Raw genomic sequence first — 24135 nt, 5'->3', positions numbered from 1 at the left:
GGATAATATTTCAGCTTTTTTAGCTATCTGAAATATGTGGAAGTATTTTATGTTCAAATATACATTGCACATATGCGTAACAGTTGTGAGTTCTGTTTTCCCTTTCCTAGTTACTTAGGCGTTATCAATTACTGTGATAATTTAGAACAATTAATATAATGGCTTAGTTTTGGTATAACACTGTCCTTCTTTCCCCCCACCCCAGTATTTGCTGCCTGCTATTGTTCATATTAACCACCAGCCTTACTTGGAAAGAGGAGATGGCCCAATTGTAAGTGTGTTTCAGTTTGTTTACACTTCTAAGAATGACTACAACTTAATGATTATTGTGTTTCAGGCACTGTGCTTTACATATGTTCTCAGATTTCATTCTCAACCCTACCTTCCATATCTGGAAGAGAGAGTATGTCTATCTGACTGATAAATTTTAGACACAATGCAATTAAATGACTTGCCCAGGGTCATATAGGAATTAAATGGCTGAGCTTGGATTTGAACCACTCTTACTTTTAACCATTATGCCCATTACCTTCAAATAGAGGCATTTACTCTGCGTTAAATTCAAGTGCGATTCTTAATTGCTCATTGATGCTATGAGGGATAAAAAAAAGTATGAAATGAGATCCTTGCCCTGTGTCTGAGTCGGGTTTGGGATGTGTATTCTTTATGGTTAAGTGATGCGTCTGTAAATGTTTATAGAGCAGCATGATTTTCTTCTTTGGTCATTTTCATTTATGCTATTTACTGTAAGATTTCAGTAGTGGTCTTCAAACATTTTGAATGTACATTCTTAACTTTTTTTTTAATAGAGCTTGCACTCACTGTATATGTTTATGAATACATTATTATAGTATGTCTCAGTGTATTCACAACAAGAAATAATGCATTACCTTTCATTAACATAATATGTAATGTATTCCATATGGCTAATAGAGTTAGCTTTATTGTCATTAGTTAATGTCTAATGGATCAGTACACCGAGTGAGAGTCATTGTTAACAGTATATATGATACCTGTTTCAAAGTGTCTTAATTTTGTATTTTTTGGCCAACTTCTTTCACGTTGTGTATAAGTCATCCTTGTTTTTGCCTAATGTGCCTGGCTAAGAGCTTAAAGTAGATGTCAGAAAAGTGTCAGCTTTGCTCATTTCCTGTTCATCTGTTTCTAATTTTTTTTTTCTTTAATTGGGATACAGTTGATTTACAATGCTGTGTTAGTTTCTACTGTACAGCAAAGTGGAGTTCCCTGTGCTATACAGCAGTTTCTCATTAGTTATCTATTTTATACATATTAGTGTATATAAGTCAATCCCAATCTCCCAATTTGTTTCTAATATTTAATCCATGGTTTTGCAGGAATATTTTATAGCTACTTACTCATTTTGTGAGTTGTTTAGTTAAAACTAGGTAATACAGTCTGTAAATCTACTTACATAGCACACATAACGGTAATGAATCATGTGTCAAAAGTCAACCATCATACCACATGCCAAGTATTAGTTCTCATAATTTTTGCCACACTCCAGTGCACTGTCTTATACCCCCTGCCTTCCCAACTCCCCACCCCATCACATACTTTGAAAGTACCAAATTACACAATAGAGAATTAAATAACCTTTTTGTACTTTTGTTTTTCCTCCTTAAACTTGGGATAGGTGTCTCAAGTGATTTGTTTGTTTGTTTGTTTTAGTGTCTAGTTCTGGCTCCTACCAGAGAGCTTGCCCAGCAGGTACAGCAGGTGGCTGATGACTATGGCAAATGTTCTAGATTGAAGAGCACTTGCATTTATGGAGGTGCTCCTAAAGGTCCCCAGATTCGAGACTTGGAGAGAGGTAATTTAAAAAATTAGTGTTTTAAGAATTATTAGTTTCTCTCATTTTACCAATTTCTGTAAATGAAATTGAAGAAGAAAATAGTGGATTCTGGTGGTGGGGGAGATCAGTATTTTAGCAGCTTAGAAATTCTCAAATATGGTTAAAATGCTATTTTAGGGAAGTTCAGTGTGACTGGAGACTTAAACTTTGTCGAGGTTTGGATGATTATACATAAATTTTTGTTACATCATGCTTTTCCAGGCACTGTGTTAAAATTTAGTTCGTGCTCTGCAGCACTGAGTACAACCACCAGAGTTGGTGCTTCTTAGTTTGCTGAGGCTTGAACAGTGTATAAAGAATTCTTAGTTGGATAGATCTTTGGTTTTGTTTTACAGGTGTCGAGATCTGTATAGCTACTCCTGGACGCCTGATAGATTTCCTGGAGTCAGGAAAGACAAATCTTCGCCGATGTACTTACCTTGTACTGGATGAGGCTGACAGAATGCTTGATATGGGCTTTGAACCCCAGATTCGTAAAATTGTTGACCAAATCAGGGTGTGTAAAGCCGATAATTTGTTGTCTTATACCCTTTGCCTGTAGTAGTTACTTAATCTAAAAGAAAGCCTTTCCTTTCCTTTCCGGATAGCCTGATAGGCAGACATTAATGTGGAGTGCAACCTGGCCAAAAGAAGTAAGACAGCTTGCAGAGGATTTCCTTCGTGATTACACCCAGATTAACGTAGGCAATCTGGAGTTGAGTGCCAACCACAACATCCTCCAGATTGTGGACGTCTGCATGGAAAGTGAAAAAGACCACAAGTATGAAAGATTTCACTGTTTTGATGATGCTGATAAACCTTTCCTAATAATCCTCCAAAACTAAAGTGTTATAGAAGCCAGTATTTTTTAGGCTTGGAAACATGAAAAGCATTGCTAGCTTTCCAACAGTCCATTCTTTATATTATTCATCAGAGCTTGTGGTTAAAGGCAAGGATTCTGGATCCTTGGATTTGAATCCCAGTTCTGATAATTACCAGCTGTAGAGAAAGTAATTTGAAAAGAAAGTACTAAAGCTTTGGAGGGTTGATAATGCAAACATAGCTTCTGCGTGATGTGTAGGGGGGGTCTTCTCTGGATGACTGAATTGTTTGGTCTTGTTCTCAGGTTGATCCAACTCATGGAGGAAATAATGGCTGAAAAGGAAAATAAGACAATAATATTTGTAGAGACAAAAAGACGCTGTGATGACCTCACTCGAAGGATGCGCAGAGACGGGTGAGTGCAGCACTGAGGTAATTAATTTGCCTCAGATTTTATAGTTCAGTAGGAATTTCTAAATTGGTGTTGTGAATGTTGTATAATACTTCAACAATGCCTAACATGTACTTTGCTCTTTTCTTCTGACAGTTGGCCAGCTATGTGTATCCATGGAGACAAGAGTCAACCAGAAAGAGATTGGGTACTTAATGGTGAGTTCAAAACTAAGCATTGTCCTTATACTCTGTTTCAGGGATTGGCAAACTTTCTGTTAAGAGCCAGGTAGTAAATATTTTCGGCTTTGCAGACTGTATAGTGCTTTGTGTCACAACTGTTCAACTCTGCTGTTGTAGCACAAAAATGGCCATAGACATTATGTAAAGAGACAGCCTGACCGTGTTCCAACAAAACTTTATTTGCAAAAATAGGCATTGTACCAGATTTGACCCAAAGACCAGGGTTTGCCTAGCTCTGCTCTAGTTAATTGAATATTGGGGGCATTTTTGTCATCTCCACCATACTTTAAGGTCATTAATTCTGGCTCTTTACACCACTTTTTCACCACTTAGACCACCCTTTCTTTATCTAATGAGTTCTTGTCTTTATAGATATGTACACCAGCCCGGAAGCTCCCCACATCCCATACTTGTGGGATTTTAATGGAGGCTTCATCACGTTAACTCAGTCTCCCTCTCCTCTCTCCTCTCCTCTCCTCTCCTCTCTGGGAGTGGGGCTCAAAGTGCCAAGCTTCTCTGATCATGGCTTGGTCTTTCTGGTGAACAACCTCCATCCAGGAGCTATTCTGGAGCCCATCAAGTGTCTTTTCACTAGAACAAAGATTCCTGTCTTGTTCTTGTTCTTGTTTAGGAACTCTTGTTCAGGGACCAGGGTCAAAGACTTAAGTATTAGAATAAAAGATTCTCCTAGCATCCCTGTTTTACAAGGGTTTTATTTTTTAGGAGCTCTGTGCCAGCAACTGAGAGCAGAGACCAGTATATATATTCTGTTATTTCACAGGGCAAAGTTAATGGTTTTTCCTTTCATTCCACATCTTTTAAACTTCCTCCCTTTCCATACCCCCTCCCCCACTCCCACTTTTGGTTTTGTTTTATTTGGGAGACAACTTTGCTGTCATAATTTAAGGGAAGAAAATTTCCAGCTCGTGTTAATTTTGTTACACATTGCCATACAATTTTAATGGTACTTTATTAGAGGTAAATTTTTTGATCTGTTGCTCCTCTGCTATAAAGGTGAGTATAATAAATATTTTCAAAAGAATTACTATTATCTTTAAATTTAAAAGAGCTTGGCGTGTTCTTACACCATTACTTGAAGTTTTAATATGATAGGGTAAGAAGGCCAGATAGCTGGGAATGTTTATTTGGTCATTTTTTAAGATATATCATGATGTAACCTTAATTTTATAACTTGGCTTTCGTGGTATTATCCTTGTTTTTCAGAGTTCCGTTCTGGAAAGGCTCCCATTCTCATTGCCACAGATGTAGCCTCCCGTGGGCTAGGTTTGTATAGATAGGTGTCTCTGTCAATGGTATCTGTATCTTTTGGTTAAAAGATTTGCTTGTCTTTTCACATTAGAGTTGCATATACATGTTTAGTTAAATATTTAAAAGAGAAGAATTACATACAAAGTACGTGATTCCCCTCCCCCCCATGATTTTTTTTTTTTAACCTTGGTGGGTTTTTTTGTTTGTTTTGGGGGTTTTTTTTCCTTTTATTTTCAAAGTCTCTTCCTGCTCCTAACAAACAGGCTTTGGTCTGCAGCAAGGCCTAGGCATGACTATTTAAACCGTTAGAGGGAGAGGAGACATTCATTTGCACAGCTCAGCTTCTTCCTGGTTTTATTCTATATTCTGGGTGAATAAAATGAGCCCAATTGAACCTAGCTATTAGAAGCTAGTTTCTTCAGTTATTTTTTTCCCTCTACCAATCTATCTGCAGATGTCCAGTTCCATAAATGCTAATATATTCTTGGGATTTAGTAAATCTATAGATATGATATCTTTCAGCAATTAAATCTGCGTTGCCCAATTTAATTTACTGAAGTAAAACTATCATGAACACTCAGTTATCCCCTCCTCCCACCCATACTCATATCATCGATGCGCTGTCTTCCAATTTAAGAACTTAATTTGAAGCTGATGTTCTGGAGTTTTCAATCCATTACGAGTTAAGGTATGCAGAGATATTTTGTGGTCCTTTAGCCCATTATTCTGAGCAAAACAGGTGTAACTCAAAACTTATATTTTAAAAAATGATAGAGTATTTCTGTCACAAAGATATTTTTAAATTATTGACAGATACTAATTTCTTGCCCAGGAAGGCGAGAAGCACCATATTCCCTTATGATATTCAACATAAAGAGAGCAAGTATTCAAACTGGAATACAAAAGTAATGAAGGCTTTTTAAACATTGCGCTCATCATTCCCTCCTTCAGAGGTGGTGACTTGCAGCCATGACTGAAAAATTGTCTCTGCCCTCTGAGGTCATGTCTGGATCTGTGCGGTTAGAACTTGGACCTGTTGGGAGAAGAGGCTGAGGCCTGAAAGCAGTTTACATAAAAGCTTTCAGTGATGGTGGTTTTTAAACAGGCTTGCTATGTGCTGGTAGCTTCTTTGTGCATCTTGCCTAGACAATTTAAAATATTTGTTCCATGTCCCCCTGCATTTCTAAACCAAATCAATTGGCTGCCATTAGAATAACTTAGACTCTTCGTCCCACCCCCACTCATCCAAGAGAGGGGAGAGGGAAGGTATCTGAGTCTGTTTCTTGTTACTCAACATCAGTGCTTGTTTTGGGCCCCTTTGTTTGCTGCCTTGTAAAAAAATCAAAAGGAAGGGGAAAACCCACCAAAATGGCAGAATGCTGACCAAGGTCCTACAAGATCCTGGAAAGTGAAGGCTTCTACCTCATTAGACAGGGGTGCAATTTTCAGCTGAGTCACCAGGCCTTTTTTCACTTCCTGTCGAGCGATGGCCTCTTAAATGTTCCCTTCAGGTAAGTTCTTCGATTCCCATAATTTTATAATAGTCATCCTCCGGAAACCACTATTTATTCCCTTTCCAGTGGGATATTTTTTATTTTTCCTTTTTTTGTTTAAACTACACACTGTTAAACTAAAAGTATTGAATTTATTTTGTTTTGTTTTTTAACAGAAGCTTTGATAGCAGCTGCAGATCACTCAGTACATGGCCGAGGCAAATCTACATTGGCCCGAAGCAGCTCTAGATGAGCCTATTGGCTAGTCTCAGCCCCTCCCAATTAGTGATTGGAGATTCAGGCCATGTCATAGGGCTTGTCAGACAAAAAGTTCTTACCCTGGGCAGCTGGCCAAAACATTAACTTTTTGATTTCTTACCCTGCAACAGCATCTTCTCTAAAGACACCAAGGTAATATTGTGACAGTGCACAAATAACATCAGGGCAGGCTAGACTAGACTGGAGAGAAACAAGTTCTGCGCTTGCTCTTATGTGCCCTCAGCCAGCTATATCTGTGCACACACAAGCCACCTTTCTAGTATGAAGAACTTGCACCATGTCTGCCCCCTATTGAACCCTTCCAGAAGTATTCCCAAGTGTTGATAGCTGAACTGTTGACTCCAGTCCCCAGTGCTTTCTGCTAGGAAAGCACACATCTGTGCATCCAGCGCAATAATTCAACCTGCTCTGCTGCCTGTGGTCATACACAGTGGGAGTGAGTAAGGAGCGTTATCCTAGCCCTGAAGATGTGGTCATGGAGCATAATTCCCCATTCCCCCCGTCTCACATCCATCCTGGCCCTGTAAATTTTTGTTTTCCCTTTGTTACGTCAGCGACCCTAGCCGGAGACTCACGCTGCCCCCTGTGATAAGTGCCTTCTCGTCTTTCTGGTGTGATTTCAGGACTTTAGGGGTCAGTAAAGACTGAGGAGCCTTTATTGTAATAAGAAACAGACATAATGCCCCTTTCTTCACAGGCCCTTTAACAACAGCTGAATTTTTTTTTTTTTTAAATCATCTCCCCTTTTCCCCTGAAATTAATCCAGTCTGGGCAATAGATGCAGTCTGACCCTTTGGATGTAACTTACATTTTTTTTTATTAATTATTTTTTTCTACAATCACCCCAATTATCCTTGGGGGAGGCGTTGGAGGACCTGAAATTTTTACCCGAACCCAGGTTCTCCGGCGCTTGGCAACCAAATGGGGCTACAGAGAAGCATCTAAGCCAGTTCACAGAGCGAGCGTGTGTGGGGACTTCTCACTGCCACGGACCCTTGATGCATGCTCCCCGCGCTCCAGTGGTCCCGTGTCAGAAGGCGGAGTTTTCGAAAGGAGGCCGCCAAAAATAAAAGGCAAAGAGACGGGATCGGCTGCAGCGGTTTCCCAAAGGAGGAGGGAGTGTGCATCGGTCTGGTAACAAACAGAGAATGTTTTTTAATTATTTATATCACAAAAATCTGTGTTTTATCTAGGATATTTTCTGAATATTCTTTGTAAAATGCAGATTTTTTCCACAAAACATTAGGATTCTTTGTTATATTCTTAAATTTGTTTGTTTAAGTAGGTAAAAATATACATTTAGCTGAAAGCATTACACTAACATTTACATACTTTAAGCTTTAGGAGGTTATTCAATCCAATTCCCAGCAGTGGACAGAACATTAAACTTGTGTCTCAAGGTTTCATGGTTTTTCCCACACTCTTTGGCTGTTTAATTTTCCAGGTTACATAGACAATCTTTGATAATTGAAGCAAGGACTGAGTTGAAGTAACCTTGAGTTGAGAAAAAAACCTCATTTGGCAGAGCTGGGCTTGGTAGTACAGTGAAATTTTAGTGTAATGTGCTCTTGTGGTAATTGAAAGAGGAAAGGTAATTTGGATATTTCTGCAAAGGAAAATAAGTGTGTATTTAACTTTGGCTCTGATCAGTTTTGTTTTTTTTTAATATAAGCAAAAAAAATTTAATCTAAATATCTTAAGTCTCCATGAAAATGTAGTAATAAAGTATATGAAGTTTTTGTTTTTTTGTTTTTTTGTTTTTTTTTCTTTTCATTTTGCTCTGTGACTGGTTTAAAGGTAAGTTTGTTATATTACTGGTAGATTTTGCCAGGCTTCTCCCAACAGAGTAGAAGTGATTTGGCCTTGTAGCTTAAGGATGGTACCACCTTCTACATTGCCAGTTTTGAAAAGGATGGAACTGGAATTTGGTACAACTCCTGTCAGTATATTGGTTAAGATACAGAAGAGGCAGGAGTTTGGATGGTTGAATGAGATTTCCTTAGGATTTTACAGCTGATAAAGATGCCGCTTCCTCTGCATGTCCCAAGCATCATTAATCCTCTTTTACTCTGTTGGGATGAGTCTTTTTTTGTTCCTGTTCAGAGTGGTTACTAACTTAATCTTCTCTCCTCTTGCTGTCATCTGCATTCGTGCTTCCCACCTGTTGTTGGCATGTCCTTTACCTTCTCTTTCCCTGCCACATCAACCTACACACTGACTCATCGTTGGCTTTGAAGATGTGGAAGATGTCAAGTTTGTGATCAACTATGACTATCCAAACAGCTCAGAGGATTATGTGCACCGTATTGGCCGAACAGCCCGTAGCACCAACAAGGGCACCGCCTACACCTTCTTCACCCCAGGGAACCTAAAGCAGGCCAGAGAGTTGATCAAAGTGCTGGAAGAGGCTAATCAGGCTATCAATCCAAAACTGATGCAGCTGGTGGACCACAGAGGAGGCAGCGGAGGAGGGGGTAAGGGTAAGTCCTGGAGTTTTCCAGGTACTGCCAAGGTATCTTTTGTGTGTTCATTGTGCCTTGTTTTTTTAAGCCAGTGAAGGTTAATGTATGTTGCTTAATAATTTTTCATAATACCTTCTAAGTAAGACAATATGAAGTTTGGGAGCCTGTCATAGCCTTAGTAGTATGTTAGGTTTTCGGTTTTCCATATGGAGAAATCAGTAATTTTATACCATTTCATGGTAGTAGAGAGAGGCGTAGTTACTGGATCTGAATTTGACAGTTGCAAAATATAGTAGGATCTGGGTTTCCTGCCTACAAGTTTGATAGGTTTGATAGGATGTTTTCCCCCCACTTACTGTATGTTGGAGCTTTACATCAGAATTCCCTTCGAGGTTTTTAGAATGCAGTTGTTTTTTTTTTTAAGTGGGTTTGGAATTGAACTAGAAACCTGAACTTTTTCCCTAAAACTTGTGAGATGATTCTGATGCAGTTAGGTCTGCAAAGCAACATTTGAGAACCAGTGTGCACTAGTAGAGGATCCCTTCGTGGTTGTATGAACTTAGCTGCATGCCTTTTTTTGTTTTTTACACCTTCCTTACCATTTTTCTTACATTTTTAAGAGTGTGTTTCTTGGTAATCCTCAAAGAAAGGGCCTAAGAGGTGAGAAGTTGAATATCCTTTAATAATGTTTACCGTTCTTTTTTGAGTATAAAGTGCTGATTTGGAAGCTGGCCTAGCGCTTAATTAAAGATCAAGAAAGAATATTGAATACTTTTGTACTGAGTAGCATTTTTACATGTGGTTATGTTTGGATCATATATGTAGCATTGAAAATTCCTTGTGTCCTCATCAGGAGGTCGTTCTCGATACCGGACCACTTCTTCAGCCAACAATCCCAATCTGATGTATCAGGATGAGTGTGACCGGAGGCTTCGAGGGGTCAAAGATGGTGGCCGGAGAGACTCTGCAAGCTATCGGGATCGTGGTGAAACCGATAGAGCCGGTTATGCTAACGGTAGTGGCTATGGAAGTCCAAATTCTGCCTTTGGAGCACAAGCAGGCCAATACACCTATGGTCAAGGCACCTATGGGGCAGCTGCTTATGGCACCAGTGGTTACACAGCCCAAGAATATGGTGCTGGCACTTACGGGGCCAGTAGCACCACCTCAACTGGGAGAAGTTCACAGAGCTCTAGCCAGCAGTTTAGTGGGATGGGCCGGTCTGGGCAGCAGCCACAGCCACTGATGTCACAACAGTTTGCACAGCCTCCGGGAGCTACCAATATGATAGGTTACATGGGGCAGACTGCCTACCAGTACCCACCCCCTCCTCCTCCCCCTCCTCCTTCACGTAAATGAAGCCACTCAGGTGGTAGTGACTTGTGCAGACTTAACTACATTTAAAGGAACGCTGTCTTTTCCTTTTTTTCTTCTTCCCTTTTTCTTTCTTTTTCTTTTTTAATTTTTTTCCCCAACCATTGTGATTTGTCTTTCATGCAGATTAGTTAGAATTCACTGCCAGGTATTTTCTGCCTGCCAAAATGATCCAGTCTGTAATAACAGATTTTGTAAAAGTATATATATATGTATAGCCGACTGGAAGAGATTTTTTTCCCTCCAACTTCTTGCATGTTGAGGATGTTTGAGCTATTTTTCATCTTAAAAAGTAAGGTGTTAGGCCCTTTTGTGGGAGCCCATTTTTTGTTGTCCTGAGTTGGGGTAGGGGGGAGGGTAGAGGGTTGAATTCTGCAGAAGAAGACGGCATCTGTGCTTTAAATTGCTCTCGTTACTGGAATAGAAAACCAAGAGGGAGTTCCCTGCACATTTTCTGTAATGCTTTTTAATGTTTTTTCAAGCTGGAACAGGGTTCCTCAGGCCTGATGAGTTTTTAAGACAGTGCTTTGCCATTGTCATTTTGGCTGATTGCTTGTTAAGTGCATTTGACAGTATTTTTAAAAATTCCTAATTGGCTTTGTCTCCCTTACACTCTGCCTTCCCCCTTCCCAATTACTGAAAAATAACCATTTTAGTTGTCAGGTTAGAAATTAAATTGCTGAGTCTTGAGTTTTTTTAAGTGTATCCTTTAAATTAAAAACCCCAAATGTTTATTGTAATGGTTAAATGTAGCATCTCAGCATCTGGGTGGAAGCTGCCTATTTTTCTTCCCCATATTACCAGGGACCATCTGTGAAATTCATTTTCCAACCAGACAGCTGCTGTGAGCAGAATGAACATAAATGCTCACTGGAAATTTATGAACCAGTAAATATGCATTCACCTGCAGAGTGAGAACCACGTTTAATTATAAACAGTATACTCCGTGGGCAGGTTTTCTTTTTAAACTCAGTATTTGTAGAGCTAGAGTAAAAGCAACCCTTTGCCAGCTACTCAGTCCTTTTGGCCAAGTTATCTTGAAGGGTCTTAAGGGTTTATTAAGAAAGAACTCTTACTCTCTTCATACTCCCGTTCTCTGCAGTGCTTTGTAACAGCTTTTGGGTGCAAATTTTCCTCAGCATCCTTTTGCACTCAGCTTTTTACAGGTAGGTAGTGCTTAAGAACAGTTACAGAGGACTAAAGTCCAAGTCCTTTTACTTTTCCACCACCTGAAAGGTAGGTGAGATTGTCCCCTTCATAGTAATACCAACTGTTTTACTGAGACTTCATATAGCAGATGGGCCTGGAAAGAATTTTCTGCTCTTGTGTTCACTGTAACAGGACAGGGAGATCAGACAGCCTCAGAAATCTTTTCGTATCTAGTGTGGGACTTAATTTTTTAATACTGTTATCGATATTGTTCATTCACAGTGTAGTTAAAGGGGGGAGCCTCCACTGCATTCTTTGGCTTAGGCCTGAGAGTGCTTGCTGGTTTGTAAGATCAAAATATCTAAATACTTGAGGTTTTTGTTTTTGTTTTCCTCGTAAAATTCTTCAGGGAGAGAGAAGGGATTGTTTCTGAGGGGTACTGAAAGTGTGGTTGAATGTGCGACATACAGGTAGGTTGTCAGCATAAGCTGAAATGTATGCATGTGAGAACTTTGACATCTCCCCCCACCCCCCCACTTTCTTCTTTCTTAACTTCTTTTTCTCCTTATAGAAGTTGAGGCTGAGGGAGGATGGTAGGCACAGGAAAAACATGGCAACACCGCTCTGTGCTTTCAAACCAAAGTGTCTCCCCCCCCAAAAAAGTTCGTCTAAGCACTGATTAGTCCATTGTAGGCATTTTTTTCTACACCAAAATTCTGTTTTTTTTTTTTTTTTACACAAAGGTGCCACCACAGGGGGTGTCCTACTCTCTTGCAAGTCTTGAAAGCATCCCTTTGCGGGAAAGGTCTCTGGGCAAGCAAGCAGTATTTGGTCTGCTGCTTGCTTTCCTTTTTCCACCAGGGATGTTGTAATCCTAAAGTCAAAATAACAGCATATCCCAGAACTCAAAAGCTGTTGTGACCTGAGCACAGCTGAAATCTAGTAGTTTTTCCTGTATAGCTCCAGAGTTAAGTCTTCTGCCTCTATGTCTGCCACTCATAATTCAGGTTCTGCCTTTGCTTCAGAACGTGAGCAGAGGAATCCTCATTTGATGCTAATTATTGTAGTCATGATTGAAACTCATTTAGGGGAAGGATTTCTATATTAAGCTGTGGGGCTGCTTCTCCCCAGTCCCTCCCTAACAATTCATTGGGTGGACTTCTCTCATCTAAAAGGTTGGTGGCTTTTGCTTGGGATCAGTGCTCTCTCTATTTATGTCCTTGCTGGTTTCTGAACACATTCCTGTTGCGTTAAGACTTGAAAGATTTGTAGATGTATGATGTTCAGGCACAGGATGCTAAGAGCTTATGTTACTATTCTTAGTTTGTAAATTGTCCTTTTGATACCATCTTGTTTCTTTTGTAGGTATAAATAAAACACTTGACAATAAGGTGTGAGATTTTTATTGCTTAAAAAATTCTGACTACAGGCCGGTGACAGTCTCTTAAGAGTTTATTTGCTTCAAGACCATGTTGGTTGACTAACACCTTAGCGCCTAAAAATGTGAAAGGGGGGGTGGGATTAATTGTTCTTAGTGCGAAAATTTGAGTCACGAAGCAACAAGACAGTACCTAGTAGGTAAAGCCTGGGGTATTTGTTTCCTCATAACATTTCCCACCTGTCATATCACCTTTGTATCTTGACTCCCTAATAAACTTGATGGTCTCCTACCTGGAAAGTGAAAATTAATCACAACAGTACACTCCTAATACTTGGGACTGTCTGTGATCTGCATTTGGGGCTTTTGCCTTATACACAGCAGGGTATATTTCCAGATTGGGATTGGCTGTTCCTTAGCATGAGTCTCACACTAGGGCCTTAGCAATAGTTGACTTGATCCATGCATGGGTTAAACACCTAAGGTTTTTATGATGGTCCAGTTGACACTGTGAGGGTACCATACTTATGTAATTGGCCCAAGTTTTAATTACCTCTATAAGGGAGACACTGATGAGAAGGTCTTCTAGATAGAATGATCAGCGCTTTGCTGAATTCCACATTAAGCATTTTTCTGAATTCAGTTTTAACATTTGGTCTCAGTCATGTAAAAGTCACCCAGGAGAACACTTCAAATAGTTTGCTTCATGTCCATGTTAAGGTGTAGAACATCTCTGAGGACCTTCAAATTGGCATTGGAAGACTTAACTTCTTTCCTTTAAGGACTAGAAGAAAATGAAATTAGAATCTACCATGAAAGGACTCCTTTTTAACTTTGTGCATAATCTTAGTATCTAATGCCTATTTCACAGTATGTATTCAGATGTTAGAGCCAAGGGGAAACATCACTGCAGGTTAACTACAGGTTCACTGACCCCATGTTGGACCCTGATGCCACCACCCCCCCTTTTGGCAGGCCATGAATCTAGCAGTTGTCCTAGATTTATTTCACATCTCACACCCAGTGCATTGACAGTTCCTATCAACTTCACTCTCGAGAAATGTCCCCATCTCTTTCCACTGATGACCACCTCCTGGACAATTCCAACTGCTCCATAACCTCCCTGCTTTGGCTGCTTTTTATCCTACACAGCAGCTGGTGGATTGGTTTTCAGATGACCCCAATTGCTGCCGTTTGTGGTTAGAATGCAGTGTGAATGCCTTACCCTGACTTAACTGAGGCCCTAGGTGATTAATCTTGGTTGACCTGCCATATCTAGGTTTACAGTTGACTGTACTAGCCTTTTTGTCCTTTATCATACCAAGCTGGTTCCTGCCTTGGGGCTTACACTTAAGCTGTTCTCTCTGGAATGTATTTGTCCTATATTTTCCTAACCCAAGTATTTTGTCAAATGTTATCTCATAGCTGTCTTCCCTGTACACTGCTTAGTACCTAAAATATCCTACTGGTCTGTATTATTTTTTCATGGCACTTAACAGAGTTTCCTGAAGACATTTGTCTTCCCATGTTAGAATGTAAGCACCATGAGGGGCACACAGACCTGCCTCTGTTCACTTCCGTAGCCCCTCAAACAGACTCGATTGGTAACTGAGGCAGTGCCAGCAACACGGTTCTCGCAGCACCTACCTTTGGTCACATACAAGTAGAAGAAGTCACAGTAGAAGATGGTTTGTACTACCCCAGACACCACTGCAATTTGGTCATAGAAATTCTCAGTCTGGTACCGTCTGATCCAGTTAGCCAAGTAGAGGGCCCGGTATAGCCCAAGAAAGAACAGGTAATGAGTAGTAATGGTCTCAGCCTCTCCAGTCTTGCTGATCATGAAGAGCTGGGGCAGGATGGCCACTGATTCCAGGTAGATAGAGAAAGTCCAGAGGATCTGAGCCAAAGAGATAAGTAGCCAGAGGAGGCTGATCAAGAAGGGGCCATCTTTAGAATTTAGTTACTAAAATAATGTTTATTGGAGAGAATACAGTGAAGCAAAAGAGAATTTTTTTTAAGATGAACTAGTTCACCATTTATTCAGGTCTTATTTATTTGCCGCTCCGCGTGGCTTGCAGAACCTCAGTTCCCCAACCAGGGATTGAACCCGGGCCATGGCAGTGAAAGCCCAAATCCTAACCATTAGTCCACCAGGGAACTCCCAGAATCATGTTCTTGAAAATTTTAAATATGTTCATCAGTGTATCATTCCACCCCTTTCTTTGTACATAAAAAATATTTTTAAGAGATTCAAGCGTACTGCTTTTTTCACAAGCATGAACGTTGCTATAGAACAATTTTTAATTGTTGCAGAATTCTGTCATACAAACTTGCTTTAATTGAGGCTGGGGTTTCTCAAAATGGAATCGATGAACACCAGCATCAGAATCTCCTCAGATGCTTGTTGCCCCAAAGATTCTTGGGTCAGAGGCCAGACCTGAGCTGAAATCTGGGTCTGGACTGTGCTCTAATATCCACTAATCACCAGTTGGACAGAGGGTCTTAGTCTTAAGTGGTGCTGTGATGCCTGCTTTGTTTATGAACACGACTATTTAGATGTGCCCATTTTCAAGAGGAGCACTGTCAATAGCTTATTGGCAATTTCTAAACTTATAACAATACAAGAGTAATGGCCATGGTTGTGGCAGAAAGGTAGCCCAGACGTTACCAAGGGTCCAGAGGTAAGGACTTCAGGGAGTGTGTTTACCTTTGGGAATTAGTACTCTGGGTCCCTTCCCTTACCTCCAGAGGAGTGAAACTGTAGTTTTCAAGGAAGGAGAGGCCAATGACTGGGACCAGAAGAAACTCCAGGCGGAATGTGTCATTCTCACTGTCAAATGTTTTCCGGAATTTCCCATAGATCATGTACACTGTGACATAGGCACAGAGGAGAAAAACCACCTAAAAAGGGAGAGAGACACATGGGAATCGATAAAGTCATTTCCCAACCTATTTGCTGGGCTTCAAAGCCACCCTGAGTTGGGACCTACCAAACCCAAGGGCTAGTGTTCTGCCTTAAGGTGGAAAAGGTGAAGTGTGCTTGCACATTTCTCTTGGGCCAATGAACCTAGAATCTGAAGCTAATGACCTTTTTGTTAAGTAACTCCATGCTTCTAACTGGGACTGATAGTGCTACCATGAAGACTCAAAGGTGCCCAGGCGTCCTCTCACTGTGGAATGTTAGGCAAAAAAACCTAGAATTGGTCTTTGTTGGGGGACTTAGTGGCATTCCATGGCTCTTTTATTATTTTTTTAATTTATTTTATTTATTTTTGGCTGCGTTGGGTCTTTGTTGCTGTGCGCGGGCTTTCTCTAGTTGTGGCGAGTGGGGGCTACCTCTCGTTGCGGTGGCTTCTCTTGTTGCGGAGCACAGGCTCTAGGTGTGCAGGCTTCACGAGTTGTGGTTCGAGGGCTCTAGAGCGCAGGCTCAGTAGTTGTGGTGCACGGGCTTAGTTGCTCCGCGGCATGTGGGATCTTCCCGGACCAGGGCTCAAACCCGTGTTCCCTGCATTGGCAGGCGGATTCTTAACCACTGCACCACCAGGGAAGCCCCCAGGGCTCTTTTAAAGCCTCAACTTCCTGGATCTGCATCAGTGACTTGAGAGCATTCTTCCACAAAGACTTGAATCAGTTGACCATCAATCCTTCAGAAAAGTGCTCTTTTTCTAACTACAGTAGCTGTCCTCCAGCATATAATAGTCTTATGATCTGGCCTCTAACGTAGGCCAGAGGCTCTCAAACTTGAATGTGCATCAAAATCATATAGATGGCTGCCCCTTCCCCTGCCCCCAGAGTTTCTGATTAGTAGGTTTGAGCGAGCCTGAGAATTTTGCGTTTCTAGCAAGTTCGTATGTGATACTGCTCTGCTGGTCCAGGACACTAGCCTAGAAAACTAATGTTTGCACTTCAAAGCTCAAGTCTTTTCTCACCAGAACGAGGCACACATGCTCTGTGTCACCATACCCTCATGTAAAAATACTCATTGCTGCTTGTGAGCACATGTTCTGCAAATGTCTGTGCACCAGTCTGTCTCCCCTGGGAGAGGAGAGTCCATAAGCAGGTCCAAGCCCTGTCCACCTCTGAATCTAACTCAGGGCCCAGCACAAAACAAATGCTGGAATGAGTGAATGAATCAATGAAATGGAGATCACTTCTTCATTTCACAAATTTGGAAACTGGCCTCTTTGAGGATCCGAGACCTCATTCAGCCATGGCAAGGGCTGGGTTTACAGTCCCTGCCAGGACTGCCCAAGTCAGACCCTTGGGCAGAGAAATAAACTAAGCAGGTGGTGTTTGCTACTTCTGTGTTGGATTTAAGGAGACAGCGATTTCAGGACCTCAGACTTAAGTTCACACTGAGTTCAACACCGCACAAGTAACAGCATCCTCCATTCCACCAATCCCAGAAACAATATGCCCAGAATCCCAAAAGGACATCCCTGATATGGAGAAAGAGAACTCACTTTCGGTTAAATATCTTCTGGGTGCTAGGTACATTACACAGATTATCTCGTGTCATCTTCACAATAGCCCTGCAAGATAGGTAGGATTCCTCCCATGTAGTTTTTTTTCCTTAAAAACAGGACTCCTATTAGACAATGTGCCCAACTAAAAACTAATTTCCCAGGCTCTTTGCAGATAAGGATGGTCAGTGACATGTAGAAGTCACTGGAAAGCGCTTTAAAAAGGGCTTACCCAGCTGACAGGCAACCTATTGCTCTTTCTCCCCTTCCTCCTCCTTCCCGTCCTGAATGTGATGTGATGGTAGGAGCTCTAGCACCTATTTTGTGACCCTGAGGCAAACCTGAGGCTAGATATCACATTCAGGACTAGCTATATCATTTGCAGGGCTTCTTGTTAAAAAATAAGTATTTCAAAATGGCAACAGCAAAGCATTAAACCAAGCATAGGGCCCATCTGAGCAACTGCACAGGTAACAAACCCAAGTGCTGGTTACACTAAAGCTGGCAGACCAGAAAGTTAAAAGGAGATGCCATCCCAGCCCTAGACTACGCACTTCCAGATTTTGTGTTATGAATGAGATAAAAATAAATCCTTACCTTATTAAAATAACTCAAGTCTCTGTTACCAGCATCCAAACCGTTACATCCCACTTTATTGACTCTGAAACCTGGGCTCCTTCCACTAAACTGTGTTGGATGGTTGGTTAAAATCTCAGAAAATGTCTCATCCCAACCAAACCTCACAGCTATGGCCCAGGGCTGAGAGATGCTCAGTTTCTCCGTCTATAAAACAGGACCAAGCTTCAAAGCAACAGCTTCCCATGGCAAAACCGAATCCAAACTGTTCACCTGGATCATCTGCCCTCACCCAGCCCTCTATCGGCACCCCTACCACCAACAGGTAGCCCTCGCCTGCTGAGCTCCCACCGTGCCTGCCTTCTGTCTGTCCTTTGAATACACCAAGCTTGTTCCTGTCTTGGGGGTCTTTGCATCAGCTATTCCATCTGCTTAGAATGCTCTTCCTCTGAGCTTCATTCCTTGTGTCACTCAGATCTCAGCTTACACGTCACCTCTTTGGAGAGGCCCTTCCTGATGACACTCCCTAAATAGCTCCCTAGTCGTTCTCTATCACATAACCCTGTTTTTAAAACTTCTTTCGTTATAATTGAAGGAAACATCGTCCTATTTTACTTATTTGCATAGCCTTATCCCTAACCAGTTTTTCTTACTTGTTTTATTATCTGTCTCCCCGGTTAGAATGTAGGTTCCGTGAGTATAGGCGCCTCATATATCTCCTTCAGGTACCTAGCTCACAGTAGGTGCTCAATAAATAATTGTCAGATAAATGGACGAATAAGTTCTCTGAAAGCTCAGGGTACCGTGTTTGATTTTTTGCTTATTTTTTAACCATTGTAATAGCTAACCTTTACTGAGTTTTTAATATATGACAGCTATTGTGTATTTACATTTATTACCTCGTTTAACTTTCACAACAAAATCCTCTGAGGTAAGTACACCTATTCTTCATTTTGTAGAGGAGGAAACCAAGGTGCACAGAGGTCAGAAGACTTGCCCAAGCCCAGGTCCCACAGCTGCTAACAGCAAAGCCAGGATTCAAATCCAGGTATGCCTGGCTCCACAGCCTAAGTCCCCAAGTATACTGTCTCACCGTCTGGGGGGTCCTTGGCAGCCCCCCACCATGGCTGCCCATCCCCCTTACCTTCATTACTGTGTTGTAGATGGAGATGAAGTTGGTGAACAGGTCCAGGTACCTGGTGGTGAAGACGAGAGCGAAAAGGATCTGGCTCTTCCCAGAGATGCCTGTAGCCGGATGGGGACAGGAGACAATAAGAACACAGACGGCCAGGCTCACACACACTCGAGAAGCCCAGAGCCTGAGTTGGAAAGGCCTCCAGAGTGTCCACTTCATAATGACACCCTGTCCAAGACACTGTCACCCTCAGAGGGCCAGGAAACACCCCTTCCCATTGGGTCACTTGAGTCTATTCCTCTCTTTAGGCTGTAATCTGTCACCCAGTCTCCAAATCAAGACATGAACACTGAGTTCCCAGGGCCCCTGTGCGTGCCTGCCTTGGTTCCTGCTCTGGGGAGGGCGTGGGGATGGGGGGAGTCAGGCTTGCAGGGGGTAGTGTCAAGGCTCCTCTTTGCTCTACCCCCAGGGTTCCACTGACAATCCCCAGAGCTCCATCTTTTGGAGAACAACTCACCGACTCTACAAGGTGCTGATTCACCAGGGAGACCGCAGCAGGTGGAGGAAGGCACAGGGCCAGGGGAGCATTCTATTTTATTTTTCCAAATTTTAAAGATTAAAAAAGCTTTTTTTTCTAGTTATAAAAGTTATGACTATTTTTACTCATTGTAAAACAAAAACCAGATAATACATAGAGATGTAAATTAAAAAGTAACAATCGGGCTTCCCTGGTGGCGCAGTGGTTGAGAGTCTGCCTGCCAATGCAGGGGACACGGGTTTGAGCCCTGGTCTGGGAAGATCCCACGTGCCGCGGAGCAGCTGGGCCCGTGAGCCACAATTACTGAGCCTGCGCATCTGGAGCCTGTGCTCCGCAACAAGAGAGGCAGCGATAGTGAGAGGCCCGCGCACCGCGATGAAGAGTGGCCCCCGCTTGCCGCAACTAGAGAAAGCCCTCGCACAGAAACGAAGACCCAACACAGCCATAAATAAATAAATAAACAAATACTTTAAAAAAAAAAAAAAAAAGTAACAATCACCTGAATCCCAAAGTCTGAGTGTGCGATCTTCCAGATCTTTGTTGGTCTTCCAGATCTTTGCACACATACACACGACACATATGTGCACACATATGACACATATGGACGCATCAAGTTGACAAAACTGGGTTCGTACTTTCCATGCTATTTCCTCATCTGCTTTGGTCTCTTTAAACTTTTTATTTTGAAACAATTTTAGATTTCCAGAAGAGTCGTAAAGACGGTACAGAGAGTCCTACCCTTCACCCAGCTTCCCCTAATGGTAACACCGTGCATAATCACGGAACATTTGCCAAAACTAAGAAACTGACATTGGTATAGCACTATTGACTGAACTCCAGACTTTATTCAGGTTTCACGTTTTCCCACTGATGCCCTTTTTCTGTTCCAGGATCTAATCCAGGAATCGAGGCTACATTTAGCCATCATGCTCCTTAGTCAACTTTTGCCCACTTTTGATACATCGTGGAGGTGGTTCCTGGGTAAAAGCAAGCAGCTGCCCTGCCTCCCATTTCTCTTGCCCCATTAAGCCCACAGCAGTCTGGATATTTCACCAAACCACTCCCATGGTCCCTGATGCCCACGTTTCTGCATCCAAACGTCAACTTTATCTCACCCACCCAACTCCTCAAAAGCCAGCTGAGCACTCCGTCTATCCCAACCACACCTTTCTCCAGGTTTCTGTGACTGCCCACACTGCCGGCTTCTCACCTCCTCTGGCCACTCCTGTCCTCCTCAACACCTAATCCTCAGAGGGCTACCTCTCTTCTCCCTCTGTCCCTTTGCCATCCCATCCCACACACAAGGGACCCTCTGGCTCCAGACTCTCCTTGGATCTCTGACCTATATATTCCTGCCTGACTAAATCCACCGTCTCCCCTTGAACCCCCTCCTTCTCCTGTCTTCTGTCCTTCTTCTGCCACCATCATCCCCTTTGTGCTCAAGGTAGAAAACCAAGAGCCATCCTTGAGCCTCTCTCACCTTTGTCCCCTCACCCCTGGATTTTATTCTAACTATGATGGATCTACTGGGGAGTTTGACACCAAGAAGTGACATTACCGGATTCAGGGTTTGATTCCTTTGTACGCCTGATCTGTGCCTTTTCTAATTATTCCTCTGGTGAGGGACATTTTGGGGAGAGGGGACAATTCTAATGACTGAGGATGAACACCGCTGAAGCCCCTAATATTCTGGAGAGGGCTGGGTCCACTTGCCAGCTTTCCTACCAGCATGGCAACCCTGAGCCTCATACTCCTCATCTGTAAAATGGGGCAGGACTGGGGCTTCCCTGGTGGCGCAGTGGTTGAGAATCTGCCTGCCAATGCAGGGGACACAGGTTCGAGCCCTGGTCTGGGAAGATCCCACATGCCGCGGAGCGACTAAGCCCGTGCGCCACAACTACTGAGCCTGCACGTCTGGAGCCTGTGCCCCGCAACAAGAGAGGCCGTGACAGTGAAAGGCCCGCGCACCGCGATGAAGAGTGATCCTCGCCTGCCGCAACTAGAGAAAGCCCTCGCACAGAAACAAAGACCCAACACAGCCAAAAATAAATAAATAAATTTAAAAATTAAAAAATAATAAAATGGGGCAGGACTGACGTGAGAACTAAATAGGATTCAATGAGAACCCGAGTGCCTCCCTGGGGGTCTGACAGTGGGGCTGGCTGTGGGTGAAGGAGCCCCCTGGGGGAGGGGGTCGGAGTCCAGGAGGCAATACTGGTCCAGCTCGGAGCTATGCCTTTCGTTATGCCATATCCCTGAGCCCTCACTGAGGTCTGGCCAGGGGGGTCCTCAGCCCCATTCAGCAGCGTCCAGGAGGTGGCTCTAGTGGGGGATGCTTGGCTACCCCCTCACTTGGCCTTTCCCCACTTCTCCCCTCTTTCCATCCCCAGCCTGCCAGGCCCCTGGGTTTCACTCACGTTTTCCTTAGCTCTTTGGGAGCCCTGGAGGTCTTGAGCACAATGTTTTTTTCACACGGTTTTGAAAGCAGTGAATAATTTCCACCAAAGCAAGCTGCGCATGGAGACCCCAGGACACAGAGGAGACCGGGAGCCAGTACCTGGCCAGACTCCCTCAGGGGACCCACTGGCCAGGTACAGACCTCCTGCCATTTGACAGATGGGAAAACTGAGGTCCAAGGTTACACAGTGAGTCCGTGGCAGAGCAAGAATGAAGCTCCAGTCTCCTGCCTTCGGGGCTGGGTCACGGGGGTGTCACACCAGGCCCTGCTCCTCGGGGCTGACGGGCTGGCATCCAGGAACCTCACCCCCTCCGTTCTCAACCAGGCCTGTGCTGATTCCTCTCTGCACACACACAGGCCCCACTGCTCACCTGCCCTTTCCTTTTCCCATAGCACTTCGCTTCCCTGACAAACCGTATCATTTACTCGGTTGCTACCACTGTAGCTGGTTGGCGGTCTCCCACTGATAGAGTCAGCTCCACCAGGCCAGGATCTCTGCCTGTTGCCCGGTTATATCCCAGGTGCCTGGTACAATGCCTGGCAGAGTGGGATGGGGAACAGAGCCCCCTCCTGGTCACGGCTGTTCACCCCGTCCAGGGCCCTCCGTGGCAGGGACAGGTCCAACCTAGATTCTTCCTCTCACTGGAGCCCCTCTCAGGGCTCCTGGCCCACTTCCCCCAAGTGGGAACCTGAGGGCCCGTGAGTGCCTATTTCCCTGGAGACCCCAAACCCGAATGGCCTGCAGTTCTGGAATCACTCCCTCCGCAATGACCCTCACACCAGCACCCACCTCTCACCCCCACCAAGCCCCATGGGCTGGCAGCCTCCACGATGCTCTCTCTGATCCTCTCTCAGCCTCTCCACACAGCTTCCAGAGTCCCCTTCCGAGCCCCCTCCCCTGCTCCCGAACTTTCCTTGGCTCCCAGTCCCAACTCCCTACTTGACAGACAAGGCCCTTTCACATATGACCACCCACCCCCCTGGACTCATCTCCCTCCCGGACCACCCCGAAATTGGGCTGCTCACCATTCCCGGGACATGCCCTGCCCTCCGTGACACGACACACCCTTCCTGGGTGATACCCTGCCTGTCTTCCAGGACCCAGCAGAGCTGCTCCCTCCATGAAGCCTTCAGGGGTCCACTCTGCCTCCTTGGCGCCCACAAGGAGCCTGGGCACCTCTCTGTATCCCCTCACCCCAGTGCCAAGCACAGGGCAGGCGCCTCCAGGACACCAGTGGACAAAGATGGCTGCAGGCAGCTCGGGCAGCCTCTTAATACACCGGGTCTGTTTGGCCACCACCAGTCCAGCCCTGAAACTTCTCCAACCCCCGAGCAGGGCGGCCAGACTGCTGGGCAAAAGGGGGACCCTGGGCTTCTGCTCATGGGCAGCTCCATGCCCACCTGGGCCTGGCTGGTGCCCCTCCTGCCACATCATAGCCGCCTGAGGCACAGGATGGGGAGGAAAGAAGGCCCAGCTTGGGGGGAGGGGGGAAGTCTGGGAGGGGGAGGGGAGAGTGGTGGGGGCAGGAAAAGAGAAGACCTTGAGGGTCTGGAGCCGCTTCCTGTGTGTGCACCTCCTTCTCCCCCCGCGCCCCCGTCCCCACCCTGGGCCTGAGTGAGGGCAGAGAGAACAATGGGCCCCAAGGCATGCTGCTCCTGGGCAGCAAAGGGGGTGTCACCTCCTCCTTGTCCCCCTCCTCTTCCAACTAGCAGTGGCAACGCCAAGCAGGGGAGAGAGGGGGTCAATGGAGGCGCAAGCCCATCCCACCTCCGTAACTTCCGCGGGTCCTTTTTCTGTGATATGGTACAATTTTAAGTTTTCTTTGGAAGCTGAGCTGCGCAAAAACAATTTCAAGCACCCCCAAGCCGAAGTCCCCACCCTCAACAGATATTCAGGAGGCTCCCCGTAAGCCCTGCAGCAGGGGCGTGGGGCTGGCCCTCCGCCCCCGGGGCCCCACCTCCCGCCCGGAGCGCCCCTCACCCGTGCAGCACTTGGAGCGCCAGATCTTCCCCAGGAGCAAGATCATGGCCAGGAGGTGGCTCAGGTCGCCCAGGATACGAAACACGTTCATGGTCCGGCCCGCTCTCAGCCAACTCCTGGGAAACTTTCTGGCGGGCGAGGTGACTGCCACGTCCCCGGCCCCGGCCTCTGGGTCCCGCGCCCCCGAGCTCCGCGCTCCCGCCCGAGCGTCGCAGCTCCGCCAGCGCGCTCTTGGCGGGGCGGTGACGTGGCCGAGCCTGCCGCCGCGCC

General features: G+C 44.4%; 2 protein-coding genes across 4 annotated transcripts in view; one reads left to right on the top strand and one right to left on the bottom strand.

Moving 5' to 3' along the window:
- DDX17 (DEAD-box helicase 17) overlaps positions 1–12723 on the top strand; it is an 18740-nt gene extending 6017 nt beyond the window's left edge. For 2 of the 3 annotated variants that reach the window (XM_068559714.1, XM_068559716.1), the window contains exons 5-13: positions 206–271; positions 1690–1831; positions 2209–2369; positions 2461–2633; positions 2979–3089; positions 3222–3283; positions 4532–4591; positions 8586–8828; positions 9664–12723. In XM_068559714.1, coding sequence (XP_068415815.1) covers positions 206–271; positions 1690–1831; positions 2209–2369; positions 2461–2633; positions 2979–3089; positions 3222–3283; positions 4532–4591; positions 8586–8828; positions 9664–10169 — 1524 coding nt within the window. In that variant the 3' untranslated portion in view covers positions 10170–12723. The remainder of the gene's footprint in view (positions 1–205; positions 272–1689; positions 1832–2208; positions 2370–2460; positions 2634–2978; positions 3090–3221; positions 3284–4531; positions 4592–8585; positions 8829–9663) is intronic. The other variant, XM_068559715.1, reaches the window with a different exon arrangement.
- KDELR3 (KDEL endoplasmic reticulum protein retention receptor 3) lies at positions 12721–24135 on the bottom strand. Its single transcript, XM_068559717.1, has 5 exons — positions 23866–24135; positions 18898–18998; positions 15457–15615; positions 14359–14611; positions 12721–13495 (listed from the first exon to the last, which is right to left on the bottom strand). The coding sequence occupies exons 1-5, from the start codon at positions 23954–23956 to the stop codon at positions 13455–13457; spliced, it is 645 nt and encodes a 214-aa protein (XP_068415818.1). The 5' UTR covers positions 23957–24135; the 3' UTR covers positions 12721–13454.

The sequence above is a fragment of the Eschrichtius robustus genome, chromosome 13, assembly GCF_028021215.1.
Source record: "Eschrichtius robustus isolate mEscRob2 chromosome 13, mEscRob2.pri, whole genome shotgun sequence".
NCBI classification, from domain to species: Eukaryota; Metazoa; Chordata; class Mammalia; order Artiodactyla; family Eschrichtiidae; genus Eschrichtius; species Eschrichtius robustus.
Note: the sequence above shows the minus strand (reverse complement) of the source record. Positions and strands in the feature narration are given on the sequence as shown.